The 15131-nt window shown below is 40.6% G+C and overlaps 1 protein-coding gene across 8 annotated transcripts in view; it reads left to right on the top strand.

Annotated features, from left to right (window-relative positions):
- Window positions 1-15131, top strand: part of LOC311020476 (echinoderm microtubule-associated protein-like 6) — a 73029-nt gene that overhangs the window by 18514 nt on the left and 39384 nt on the right. For all 8 annotated transcript variants that reach the window (XM_084020512.1, XM_084020511.1, XM_084020513.1 and 5 more), the window contains exon 2: window positions 14275-14434. In XM_084020512.1, coding sequence (XP_083876638.1) covers window positions 14275-14434 — 160 coding nt within the window. The remainder of the gene's footprint in view (window positions 1-14274; window positions 14435-15131) is intronic.

Raw genomic sequence — 15131 nt, 5'->3', positions numbered from 1 at the left:
CACCGCGCAAAGGAGTTTGGTCTATGCAAATGACTCCTTTTGTTACGTAACGACAGGAGCTGAATCTGAGGGGCCGTCGAGACAAAGCAAAACAAACTTTTTTTCTCCGTTTTGCCTTGGCGTCATTTCAAGAAAATCCGCCTCCAGACGAATCCACTGAAAACGACTCAGCGCGCTGTAGTACATATTCCAGGCCCTTATGCGGCGCTGTTTCTGCTACAAAAACACAGAAGAAGAGACGGAGCTTGCAACACGTGAGAGTTACGGCTAATCTCCGCCCGACCACCTGATCAATAAACACCCATAAGATGACAATTTGGCCCGTATAAATAAAACCAACAATAAGCATCAACAGCCGTCACCCTAAGGACCTTGACGAGGCGTTGTCACATGTTGGGATGGATTAATTAGACAAATAAATGCCTATATTCATGGGAAGTTAGCTAGCGGTTGTTTGTTAGCATCGTAATAAAGTAGCTTTTTCCCCCGGAATATCGCCCCCCTCTCTTGGCTCCGTTTTTTTTCATACAGTGGCCCTGATACGCCGACGTACAGACGAGCAGAATATCTGCTACGAGCACGGAGGCCGCCGTTGTTGTTGTTACGAGACGTCGCGGGGGAACAAGTCAGGCTCGAAGGTCGAGGAGCGGGGCGATGACATCAGCGTATTCGTTTTCGCCGTCCACATGAAAACGAACACGAAACGGAGGGGTGCCATTTTTTTATTTTCCACCCTGAGAGCTGGTTTCAAAAAAGTGCATTTTCACGCCGCGAAAACACCGGATCCGTATGGACGGCAGGGCGAAACGCACAAGACTTCTGCGTTTATGCACTGAAAACGTTTTCGTGTGGACAGGCCCTGAACTGCCCATAGGAGCACTGTTGTACCAGTGGGTGGGCTGCAGAGACCATGCAGGAGTCGCTTGTTTTCCTCATTCTGGGAGTTGACAGGCTCAGGGAGGACCAGTTTCTAGGTGTAGAGACCAAAGAAAAGGTGTTTTTCATTATATGGGACCTTTAAGGTTACCAACCGTACCTTTAAGTACTGTACAGAGAACATCGATACAGAGATAGTACTGATCAGAGTACAATGATACTCGGGACAACACACTGAGTCTAAGTAGTACAACCATACTGAAGGTCAGAAAGCAATTGTATCAATACAGTCGACCTGTAATCGGAAATGTTTTAGCTTGCAGCAATTTCAACCTGCAGTAACTGATTTTTGCGTCCATTTGTTTTCAGCAAAAACAAGTTAACATGTCATTATGTTGAACCTTTGAGTGCTCCAGCTAACAGAACGTTTCTTGGTTCCACATCCAGCAGTTACAGAGCAACATGTTCATTCATTAGGAATGTTTGTGTCCACCTGATGAATTTAGTCCAATGTTCACTCTATTTGCTGTTTTTGGTCTCTACCAACTCTTGAGGGAAGCATTCAGTATTCCTGAATATTCCCTGATACCAGAGACACCATTCACATTGTTATTACATATATTGTTATTTAAAAAAGTGTCTACTGTAGGCATTTCAACTGGGAATACTTGTCAACATCTAAAGGTCAATTGGCTTCCTGTTTCAAATGTTACTTATTTGAGGTTTTGGCCTAACATTTAAGAAAGGTTTTGTGCTCCATAGAAGTGCTTACATTCAAGTCCTAATATAAGATATAAGCTGAGGCTAACCAGCAGGGACACACACTTGTGTGTGTGTGTGTGTGTGTGTGTGTGTGTGTGTGTGTGTGTGTGTGTGTGTGTGTGTCCCTGAAGGTGGGGTGTCTTTTGAAGCGTAGCAGAGCTCGTTTGCCTCTCACCAGGGGAACAGGCTATGCTAACTGGCTAAAGCCGATGAAGAAGGGAGCTGGGCTCGTTGATCATGGCGCCGTTAGCGGCTCGGCTCGCAGCCAGACGGGATGCGAAGCAGTCAGTGATGCGTTCGCTGTCGTGTCAGCAGAACAATGCTGCCGGCTGTTCCGCCTGAAGTTGTTTGTTGTTTGGTGGAGTTAGAGATCAAGATAAAATGCAGTTTTTTCACTTATCTGGATGCCAGAACTGTAGAGATGGTTTAACTATAGGCTGTTTTATTCCCACTGGGATAACGCTAAAACAGTTGGTAAATAATGTTTTCATCTTTCTTATATCTATGTTAGGTACTGTTTTTATTTGTTTAACCAACTTTGCAGGTGTTGGGTTTTTTTAGAAGTTGCTTTATTTTGTCTGGTATTCTGTCCCTCTTGGTGGAGTAAGTGAGCAATATTTGAGTCTAAGAGAAATCTCCTTCAAGGCAATCAAATCAACTATATCTTATCTCAGCATCCATGTTGATCAGCTTCAGGACGTGGCTGTGTGCTGATCTTTTAGGAGATTAGCGGATGTTAACCAGCTTTATTGGATCTGTTGAACCAAACACCAACCACCTCATCCTTGAAGCTTGTTCTAATTAAAGTAAGGTTTTGGATTTAGTGGAGTATCTTCACTAGTATTAATAGTTTGACGTGAACCTGATTGCACTCTGCCAATCTCAAGCTTTCGTTGGGGCGTTCTGGGGGAGCGGCTTTGAACAGAGGTCTGAACGAAGGGGGTGGGATTTATTCGGTTCGGTGATGCGTTCAAAGTCAAAGTCTCTGTGGTTTTTCCAATTGACCTACTCTGCCTTTAAGTAGAATCTGAGCACCGCTGGGTGTAATTATTCATGCAACTGCGTTAATCTTTTTGTAAATTTGAAGCACTTTGTAAACCTGGTTTTGAATTGTGAATCACCACATTCTGTACTTGCTAGTATCTAAGTAGTTTATGACCGTTTTGGGCACCAAAAGAATCGCAGCAGAAGTACGGTGTGTTGAGTTCGGAAAGAAGTCGTTAATTGTCTTTGACAGTCAAGCGTTCAATATCTAATGAAGACCTGGGAGAAAATGGCTGGAAATGATTCCTAGAAGCCTCTTTTATTTCAGACACTTGCTTTTTCTTTTATGTGACAGAGTTTGTTAATGGCAGCAGCGTGCAGCACAAGCCTCGTGGCTGTGTGGATTCACAGCTCACTGGTCTTCATTAAGATGATGACTAAGAAATTATCTGTCCAGCATCCCACTGCCAATCTGCCCTGCAGCCACCAATGTTCCCACGATCTGCTGGCACTCAAACACACTGAAGCGCACACTTTTCCTGCACACAGATTTACTCAAACACCCACAAACGCCTCAGGGTGTTATGTCACTCTTCAGTGCAATTCTGAAAAGCCTGGAAACTGAATTTAAGCTACTTATTGTAAGGAGAGAGAGAGAGAGAGAGAGAGAGAGAGAGAGAGAGAGAGAGAGAGAGAGAGAAAGAGACTGAACTTCTTGCCGTGCCTTTAAAAGAAGAGAAGAATACACTTTATTTTAGGAAAATGTTCTTTCCTCAGAGGCAGGTTATTAGGCTTCTTATCCATCAGCCTCTTTTCTCTCTCTGTTTGATACCCAGCAGTAACGTTTTGGGGAGCTGTGAAAAGCAATATTTCAGAGTATCTCAGAGTTTCTTCATCACGGCAGTTTTGAAGTATTCATTCCCCGCTGCCAAAATACACAACAATTTCCTGTGGGGAGGATTTGTTTTGAGCAGAATTTCTGTGTAGATTACATGAACGAACACCGCAATATTTCCCTTAAAGTCACTTTTGTCTTTACTGCTACTGAAACCAGGACTGAACGGGTGTTCTGACGGATTAGAGTTTAACAGTTTATGTTTTCATGACTAGTTTAGCTCATTTGTCGTTACAAAAAAAAATATTAACCTATTTTTTTTTTTTTTTAAATGTGATGCAGCATTTACAGTTTTTCTCGATTGCTTAAGCACAATTTTCAAAACAGGGCCTGTGTTTTCAAAACACTACACACAATTAGCACAACCACACACCCAATTAGCAAAACACTACAGATCCTTTGCAAAATTAAACACTCCTGTAAAAACTATACACTTCTTTTTAAAAACCACACTTTGTTACTATATGAAACACACACGTTTCACATTACTATACTCTGTTTGCACGAGTTACACTCTGCTGTGATAAACCTAAAACACTTTTAGCACTTCTACTTCCCTATGATTAGAGTAGGCTACTATCAACAAAGTACAAATATAATGTAAATTCACCAAACAATACACAAGACCAATGTTGCAGACTGAAGAAACTCATTTATTTCTCAACACGCCCAAAATGTTGACATAGAGATTCATAATACTGTAATCAAACGTCACTTTACGTATTGTAAGTTAAAAAACAACAACTAGACATTGTCTCTTCGCCTAGCTGGATCTGGCCAGAGAATTTCATCAACATCGCAGGCAATGTTGTCATTAGCAAGACACCTTGGAAAGAAACGTCTTGAATGACGAATCCATCCTTGCATTGCTGCTACCTCCATCTGGTCACAGGCCTCCTCCATGGCTTGGATGAGGGGTACCTCAGCCTGGAGACGGAGATCATATACCTTCCACCGCCATGCCGAGAAAAACTCTTCTATAGGGTTGAGGAATGGAGAGTATGGTGGAAGATATAAGACGGTGAAATGTGGATGTTGCTGAAACCAGTTCTGAACCAGAGCAGAGCGATGGAAAGACACATTGTCCCAGACAACAATGTATTGCATATGATTTATTTGATTTGCTGCTGTTATGTTGTGCAATTGGTCCAAGAATGTAAGTATGAGTGCTGTGTTGTAAGCGCCCATATGGGCATGGCGGTGGAGGACCCCATTCTGTGTAATGGCTGCACAGAGTGTTATATTACCCCCACGTTGCCCTGGGACATTGACTATAGCCCTGTGGCCAATGATGTTTCTTCCCCTCCTTCGTGTTCTCGTCAGGTTGAACCCAGCCTCATCTACGTAAATGAACTCATGCTGGATCTCCTCTCCATCCATTCGTAAAACTCTCTGAAAAACAGTGTCCGGCAAAATTGTGTAGTTCAGTGTAGATCTAGTATACATATTACAGTACAGAAAAAAACTGAGACAGTATGCAAGATCACACTGCTAAAGTGAATACATACCTCTGCATAATCATGCCGCAGTCGTTTTACCCTTTCGGAATTGCGCTCGAAAGGCACTCGATAAATTTGCTTCATTTGAATATGTTTCTTTTTTAGGATGCGTGCCAGTGTTGATGTTGAGACCTGATGGATATCATTGAAAATGGCGTGGTTATTGACAATGTTAGCTTGGAGCTGCTTGAGTGTTATAGCATTGTTGGCCAAAACCATGTTTACTATCTCCCTCTCTTGCTGTTCTGTGAACATAGGAGGCCTTCCCCCTTGTCGTCCCTGACCCTCAATCCTATGTAGAAAAAAAACCAGTACACAATAGTACAGTAATTTCACAGTAAAGGGAACAGAAGTGCTGATAGTGCATAGAATACAGTACTGTAAGCAGTGACTGAAACCGTGCAGATGTTTTTGATATGATGATATTTTTACAATACCTATTTTCCAGTCGAAATGTTCTCATCACACTTGCCACTGTATATCGGCTTAGATTTGGCTGTACTCGCAGTCCAGCCTCCCTCAGCGTCAGGCCGTGGTTGACAACGTGGTCAACCAGTGTTGCGCGGATCTCATTTGTCAGATTCGGTCCTCTTTGAGCACCTTCTTGTCTTCCTCTTCCTCTTCCTCGTCCTCGTCCTCGTCCTCGTCCTCGTCCTCGTCCTCGTCCTCGTCCTCCTCCTCCTCCTCCTCCTCCTCGTCGTCTTACTCTTTCTCTGACTCTTTCCATTGTGCTTGGAGAACGCTGAACTCACCTACTGCTTTTTATAGTGCTTACACACCTGATTGTTGTGTCTGCAATTAAGCAAACAAGTGTTTGCACACCTGATGACTGTGTTGAACCAATTGGTTGGACGGTGTGGTAATTTGACAGTCAGTGCTTTGGTATTGCAAGGACGTGACTTCATGATAGATTTTTCTGTGTAATGTATGTTAAGTGTGTTTAGTGTTTTGCAAATCACTGTGTGTATTGTTTTGCAAAAAGTGTGAAGCTGACATTGTGCTTATAGTGGTGCAGATCTGGGCTCATGTTATGATCCTTGAGTGTAAGGTTTTGATAATAGTGTCATACTTTTGATTTTAGTGTTTAAGCAATCGAAAAAAACTGTAAATGAACAATATTGACCAACAAGTCCTCAGCCAAGACAAAAACAAAAAGATATTTGTAGTGTTTTGTCTCCATGTATCCCAGGGTTGTAGACTTTAGACTTGGACATGAGTCAGACTTCAGTTGCAAAAATAAACACTTAAAACGTGACTTGACTTTTTTTGAGACCTTACTCTAAACACTTGACATGACAGTTTTTTTTGTTTCGTTTCAGCACTCAAACATTTTGACCAGCAGACGTATGTCTTGTCTTCACTTGATGTTTCTTGATTTGGACTTGAGACTTGAGTTTTATAGAAACTTGTTTGTAATGACTTTGAACTTTAACTTTCATGTGTCTTAAATAGGGTTGGACGGATGGGCAGGACTGATGACGTTAGCTGCCTATCTCTACTGTTGTTACTGTTTGTTATTAGCCATAGCTGCTAGCCGCAAGCTTCATGATAACTTAACGGGAGCTTTACTGACCATATTCCCCATTAAGACCGGGGTGTTGGTCGCTAAGTTGCTTTGCCAAGTTTGTTGCCACCACTTTTGCATCGTTAGCATATTGGCTTGTCAACATCCTTAGCCCCTACCTGGTTGTTTGCCTTGTATGCTAAATACTTCCAAACGGCAGTTTTGCTTTTTCGTTTTCACCTAAAACTGGTAGCGAAGGCCCTCCAGCAGCCGGACTTGCTGTGTTCAGTCAGCTCAGTGTTATTACAGTTTTTCTCAATTGTTTACACACAAATACTGGTACTTGAGACACAATGACCACAACATGGAACTCATGCACCAACGCCCTGAACTAACTCTGCTAAACTGCAAGCACAATTCCTGCTTTACGCTCAAATTGCAGTTTTAAAACACACTTTTTTCAAAACACTACACACAATTCTCTGCATTTGGCACAATTTTCATGAAGAAAATCTCTTGTTTTCACAAGGAACACACTGCCATTCAAAATTCTAAAGTTAATTTCCCTACTATGCACACTGACTCATCACATGGGCAAACACCTGCAACACAGTTTTACAATTTGCAATCAGAGCATTAGCATAAAAGTGCAACAGGTGAGCTCTTCTGTTTTGGAGCAATGGATGCCAACATTGGCAACAGAGGCAGAGCCAGAGGAGTGAGAGTACGAGGAGGAGCCTAGCATGGATTTGCCATGCTAGGCGATATTTCCCCCGCTGCTCGGCCATCACTTGCATTGCTAGACCACTGTATATGCAACTTTGTGTTGGTTGGGATGAAAACTGTATACATTACAGTATTCTTGTGGAAAAAATAAAATATATAAAAACAATATTCTAAAATATTTTACAACACATTTATGTATGTACTGTCTGTAGTGAGTGTAACACTGAACAAAAAAAGGCCTAAGTCATTATGGTAAATGGAGAAGAAGTGTTCATCATGTTTTACATTGAGCACATCAGTGTTCAACTGGTTCTTATAAATGTTTATTCATATGATGGTTTGTGTGTGTCATTTGAGAACAAAATACCATTTTGAGAAGAAATAACATTGTTTTGAATGTAAAGTTTCATTTTGCAGGAGAATTGAGGGGTTTTGCCCATTGTGTGTGTGTTTTTTGATTTGTGTGTAGAGTTCTGAGAGTATGAGGCATGCATTCAGAAAATGTGTGTAAACAATCGAGAAAAACTGTAACGTGAACTAGCGTTCATGTGTTCGGCTGCTAGTGAGGGATGGAGTTGCGTGTTGGCAGTTCTGCTTAGGTAAAGATGCACGTCAACTAGACTATACTTTTGCAAATCAGTTGCTCATCTGATATAAAATTTTAGTATAGATTATTATCCGAGTATTGATTTTTTTGACAACCCTCGTCTCAAATGACTTTACGATTGACTTGAGACCTGCTCAGAGATTATGGACTAGACCTGAATGGCTTGAGACTTGACTTTGGGCTTTTTTAGAATCACTTAGGATAAAACTTTCTCAAATGATTTACTGTGGACCTGTCTTGAATGAGTTGAGATTTGAGTCAGGCTCTTAAATTACTTGCAACTTGGCTTTAATTTATTTTGAAATTGGACTTTCACTTGTCTTGTTGAAGTTTCTTTCTGTAAGGGAGCCCTTTTGAACATCATGGCATCAGTTGACAGATGCTGAAGCTGTAATTTTGGCATTTGGCCACTACATCTTTCACTTTATAATAATCGTCAGCTGTTCTGCCTGTAATGACGGCGATTACACAAACACTAAATGAATGTCAGATGCTGAGAACCACTGACCAAGCTGTGTTTTTTGATGCTTGGGGAGTGAGAAGGTGTTGGTAAAATCGGTTTTCTGCTTTTTGAAAATTTTGGATGAAAATGTTGTTGGGAACAGCAGGAGAGGAGCTAAAAAGTCAGGATGTTCTTGAATATAAAAAATATTACTATAAGAGCGTCTCCGTTGTTCTCAATATTCTCTACAAGGATGACTGGGGAAAAGAAGCTATTGTCACACACACACACACACACACACACACACACACACACACACACACACACACACACACACACACACACACAGACACAGAGGAGGAGTTCCTCTGAGCTATTTATAGAAGCTGCCCTGATTTCACCACCTACTATCAATACACTCACGTACACTGATTTTTATTCACAGCTGCATGTCTGGTGTTTGAGAAGCGGCCTGTAAGATAGTAGAAGCATGAAGTTGACGCAGGTCACAGCTGGACTGAGACGTTTTTTCAAAGTAAGGGAGAGAAGATGGAAAGTCAGAGAGGATACTTTCATTGCAGCAGGGGAGCTTTGAGCGTAAACAAGAAGGAATTATGACCACACACGCAAGAGCTAGATCATTTATTATTCATAAGGCATTTACAATATTAATCGGAGAATGTGGTCTCTCATTCCACTTTAATTGGCACTATTAAAGTGAGTGTGTGTGTATTTGTGTGTGTGTGTGTGTGTCCATTACCAATTAATTCTGTGATGAATGTTGCCCAGATTGCCTGCTTTCAGTCAGATCTCCCCGCTGGCAGCAGCAGTCTCTCGGAGCTTTGATGTGAGCCGATGCTGCTGCTCACTTTCTACACTTTGCATTTGGTCGATTTGCCACTTATCTGTGTAAACTAGCGCCGGAAGAACAGCCAATTCACCACACTGTGATTTAGGAGAAGTAATTTTATTTAAGAAAAATATGGAGACTCACTCCACTTGAAAGGTATGTTTACAGTTTTTCTCGATCGTTTACACACATTTTCTGAACGCATGCCTCATACTCTCAGAACTCTACACACAAATCAAAAAAACACACACACAATGGGCAAAACCCCTCAATTCTCCTGCAAAATGAAACTTTACATTCAAAACAATGTTATTTCTTCTCAAAATGGTATTTTGTTGTCAAATGACACACACAAACCATCATATGAATAGACATTTATAAGAACCAGTTGAACACTGATGTGCTCAATGTAAAACACGATGAACACTTCTTCTCCAGGTCTTTTTTTGTTCAGTGTTACACTCACTGCAGACAGTACATACATAAATGTGTTGTAAAATATTTTAGAATATTGTTTTTATATATTTTATTTTTCCCACAAGAATACTGTAATGTACACAGTGTTCATCCAAACCAACACAAAGTTGCATACATACAAAACCAGAAGAAATGACTGTATACAGTTACAAAAAAACCAAAAAAACAACAACTATCCCGCATCCTCTCTTCTGTTTCGGTCTGGCCACAGCACCTCATCCACATCACAGGCAATGCAAGCGATGGCCAAGCAGCGGGGGAAACATCGCCTAGCATGGCAAATCCATGCTAGGCTCACCTGTTGCACTTTTATGCTAATGCTCTGATTGCAAATTGTAAAACTGTGTTGCAGGTGTTTTCCCATGTGATGAGTCAGTGTGCATAGTAGGGAAATTAACTTTAGAATTTTGAATGGCAGTGTGTTCCTTGTGAAAACAAGAGATTTTCTTCATGAAAATTGTGCCAAATGCAGAGAATTGTGTGTAGTGTTTTGAAAAAAGTGTGTTTTAAAACTGCAATTTGAGTGTAAAGCAGGAATTGTGCTTGCAGTTTAGCAGAGTTAGTTCAGGGCGTTGGTGCATGAGTAACATGTTGTGGTCATTGTGTCTCAAGTACCAGTATTTGTGTGTAAACAATTGAGAAAAACTGTAAACAAATCCTGCAGTATTAAGAGACGTCATAAGCAGAAAAATGAACAAGCGTGAGTAAATTTTCCAGCATTAACAAGTAGGATAGATAGTAGATTTTCTCAACAAATAATGGAACAATTCATCTTTCAATTTATCACAAACATTCAAAAGTGACACATCTGGAGGCACGTGGTTTTCACTCAGGTAGGGGAAGAGAAACTGTGATCTGAAAAGGAACTTAAGATGTCAGACCAATGTAGTAAATATTGTTTTACCATCGAGATGTAGTGCAGTGTTTCCCCTAGATGTTTTTCCAGGCACGGTGGTACCCACTACCATGGTGCAGCAGGCAGTCTATGTATATTTGCGTTACATTTTTTAAAATTATATATATAATAAAAATAGAAAATATATATTATATATTTATTTATATATATTCTATTTTTAATACCCCCTCTCTCTTTCTCTCTCTCTCTCTCTCTCTCTCTCTCTCTCTCTCTCTCTCTCCAGGTGAATCATTTATAAATCACATTATCACTGTTCCACGTGTCTAGCACACACACACACACACACACACACACACACACACACACACACACACACACACACACACACACACAGGTTTATTATTAGCAGCTATTGAAGTTTGTGCAGCTTCTATAAATAGCCAAACAGCCAAGAGGGACTCCATTGTGAGCGTGTGTGTGTGTGTTCATGTGTGTGTGTGTGTTGTGTGTGTGTGTGTGTGTGTGTGTGTGTATGAGAGAGAGAGAGAGAGAGAGAGAGAGAGAGAGAGAGAAGAGAGAGAGAGAGAGAGAGAGAGAGAGAGAGAGAGAGAGAGAGAGACAGTGAGAGAGCGAGGGAGAGACCTGGTGTTGTTAAACCGAACAGATGGCAGTCTGTCCCAAGGTCATGAGCAGAGAGGGGAGGAAAGTGGGAACTGAAGGCAGCCAGAAGGAAAATGGAGAAATTTAAAACAAAGTAAAGTAAAAGAGGTTAGCCTCAGAAAGGAGAGAAGGAGGAAGGGGAGTAGACTGTTGGCAAAAGATGGATTAGAGAGGAGGAGAATCAAGAAGGAGAACGGGGATCAAAGTAGATCAAAACATGAGAAGAACATGCAGGGAAAGGCATGTTAGCATGACTGATGTGTGAATGAACACTCTAGATAAAGTACAGTGGAAACATGCATCAATACTAACGCAAAGACAAATTATTCTCCTCTACAACAGACGGAAATCACAAGCCAAACCTCAATTACTGACCTGTTGTTTTCTGTACACCTGCTTTAGTCATCTTAACACATCGTACTAATATATATGTAGCATCTTCATAAAGCCATGGTTTTGAACATGTGGTTCAACACAGAACCTTTACATTTATTTTTATGTTTTTATTCAGGCTCTCTAATGGCTTCCATTCAATGTCTCCATTATTCTCCTCGACTCTCCCTCCTACACTGACATGACTTCTATCTTCACATTGATTTGTTTCTCTGCTCATATCTTTTATTTGACAGTCCTTCGGATTGATGAGGACCGTCACAGATTTCTGTTGGCTTTTGTTTGGTGTGATGGATGTAATAGTAAATGGTCATACTGTTATGGTGAGACCTAATGTTACTTCCTGTCTAGCCTCTGTTATGACGTTCATTGCTGCATCTCTTTGAGGGATTCTTTCATCGAAACAATTTGAAATCAAAGTTCCATTAAAAATGTGTTCCACTGTCAACTATCCATAAAGATAAAAGCACAACTACTACATGAGATAATTGTTTTGAGTTATACAACATCATTTTAATTTTTTGTTATAAAGGTAGTTAAATAATCCATTTTAATTCACCATCCTGGAGTGAACCACACAACAAGGTGATGTTGTAATTTTTATACGCTTGCTTTTGTAAGCTGTTAATATTAATATAATAATAAAATGTATTCCCATAACACATCGAATGTAATATTCTTCTTTATTGTGTTGGTAGCAGTCGTGGTCCCAAGCTAGTTCTTGATCTTTTAATAAAATCTATTTTAGAAGAACTATGCAGCTCTGTCTATATTTTTAGTTTTAGCATATTTAGAAGTAAATAAAATTCAATACAATATTATTTATCTCTGTAAAGGTGATTGCATGCAGCAGTTCACCCTCTGGATCAACAAATACATTCCCAGTAGAAAACAAAGAAGAAACAAAACCACAGAACTGAAAACAGTTAAACACTATAATGGTAAATATCTAACGGGGTAATGAGGCTGCATACAAGCATGAAATGTTTTTTTTATTTAATGTTTGTTAATAAAGCAATTTTCTATCTTGTTTAAAAGTGTAAAGTGTATTTCATTAGCAGTAGAGCTGACAGTAGTGGTGGCAGTAGGCATAGTAATGTAGTAGTAGTAGTAGTAGTAGTAGTAGTAGTAGTAGTAGTAGTAGTAGTAGTAATGTAGTAGTATTAGTAGCAGGACTTAGTTGTCATTGCTAGAAGAAGTTCAGTAGTAGCAGAGATGATGGCCACGTGTAACAGTAATGAACATCTGTTTAATGACAGGAATGTAAGTTTAAACCACACGCACACACAAATATCTCAAGATTGTCAAAATGAAAGTCCTGACCAGCTGTTATGTGTCAAAATATTTGTAGGAACAGAAACAAAAGCATCGGATAATTTGTCATGAATCAGTCAGCAGAAATGTGACTTCAGGTGTGTTTGTGAATGTGTTTTGTCATGTTTGACCTTGACTCCACACTCAATCCTCGGCTCCCATGCCCTTGGTGATGTGGTCGTCATGGTAACCGTGGCAGCTAGCAGGCTCATTGGCTGCCAGGTTGAGAAGGCAGAGTCGATGAAGGGTGTGTGTGTGTGTGTGTGTGTACTTGCTCAGAGCAGACAGCATCCCTGAGATCAATGGGGCTTTGTGGTCGAGACACCTGTTCTATTTCTGTTCTGTTTTATTCTTCTGTTGTTTCCTCCACAGTCTCTCCATGTTTTCTGTTCTACACACTTCTGCCAGCAACACTGACATTTCCTGATTCTACTCTACTCTCTCTCTCTCTCTATCTCTCTCTCTCTTAATGTCTCTCTAACAGCAGACTGAGGAAGATTCACATCTATTAATGTCAAATCTGGTCCTCGTTGAAGTGAAGAGGAAGATGCCAAGGTCACAGCAGTGACCACACACACACACTTCAAGCTTTAGGGATCATTACACCACAACAGAGAGAGGTAGAGAGAGGTAGAGAGAGAGAGAGAGAGAGAGAGAGAGAGGGAGAGAGAGGTAGAGAGAGGGAGAGAGAGAGAGAGAGAGGGAGAGAGATAGTGTGTGTGTGTGTGTGAGTGTGTGTGTGTGTTAATAATGATGCCATTAAGCAGTGAGTGTATTTATAGCAGACTCTTTGTAAAGGAGAACACACACTGACCCTCTGAGAGACAGAGAGATAAAGAGAAAGTCAAAGACAGGTTTAAAAAAAAAATTATGATCTAAAAGTTGATTTTTAACAGGGTTGTATTGACGATTTGTCATTTCTCTCATTAATTTTAGATATGTGGCATGGTATCAAATAATAGAATATGAAGCGCTATAGCATAATCATTGGCATTTTTTCAAATAAACAATCTAATCCCGTAAATAATAACAATAATAATGACCCAAATGTAAGTTATTTGACACAGTGGAGTATTTTTTATTTAATTTAGCTACTTTGCAAAATGAAAATGTCTTAAATAAAATCAGTGACGAGTTGTTGTCGGATCAACCAAAGAGACATGGTTTCATTTTAAAAATTCACAAAAATATTTTATACTATTATATAAATAATTGTACTCAAGTGGGATTTTCATGTGAGGCTTTTACTTATAATGATGTATTTTTCAGTGTGGTTCTGGTACTTTCACTTCAGTAATGGGTCTGAATTCTTATTTCATCACTGCTGATGTGACTTTAGGTTGGCTCAACAAATGAAGTCCTCTGATTGGTTAGAAGTTCTGACTGTGAGTTATCCTCCCGCCCCACCTCTCCCCCTCTCCCCCTTCAGCCTGGCGTTGCATCCGGAGCGCTCCCTGGTGGCGACGGGTCAGGTTGGGAAGGATCCCTACGTGTGTGTATGGGACTCCTTCACTGTCCAGACAGTCTCTCTGCTCCGCGACGGACACACACATGGCATCGCCTGCCTCACTTTCAGCGCTGACGGACAGGTGACACACACACACACACACATGTTTTATGACATGAATGGACACTCGTGCATCAACCTAAAGGACATAGAAGAATAGTGCTTTACACACACATTACACACACATTCACTGTTGAGTAATAAGATATAAGAGCATATCAAGTCATATACAAGTTAGATGAGTTAAAAGTACAAGATGTTTTTCTGTCGTAGTGTTGTCGTAAGACGTCACACATAAAATGCACAAGTAACTTGCTATTCCATTTGTGCTTAAATCCCTTTAATTCATCTTTTTGTTAGCAGCATCAGCATCATCATCATCATGATTCCAGTCATCACCATGTGTGCAGCCGACCTTGTTCTAATTGAGCCTGTGCAAATATTTCCACCTGCAGTGTTCTGCTTGATTTATATTGTGTGTGGCTCCATCATCACCTCCTCCCACTGGCTCTCCACTGTGACTCAGTTCATCTGGTGTTCACGTCGCCAAACAAACATAGTTTCACTCACAAGTGACTTTACTGGAGGCGTCACATCAGACAGAAGCCCGACAGGTGAAATAGCATCTGGAGAGTTCAGTTGTCATCTGACAGGTTCTCAATCAGTTCTCAGGTCCCCCTCCGTGTCTTTAGTTTTTCCCACATGTCGGTGAAATGAAACCCGGCTCAACGTGTCTTTAGAGAGCAGTATTTAAAATGACTTGTCTCAGGCTGCGAGTG

The sequence above is a fragment of the Eutrigla gurnardus genome (assembly GCF_963514095.1).
Source record: "Eutrigla gurnardus genome assembly, chromosome: 11".
Classification (NCBI taxonomy): Eukaryota; Metazoa; Chordata; class Actinopteri; order Perciformes; family Triglidae; genus Eutrigla; species Eutrigla gurnardus.
The sequence above is the reverse complement of the archived record's forward strand: the minus strand, read 5'-3'. Positions and strand labels throughout refer to the sequence as shown.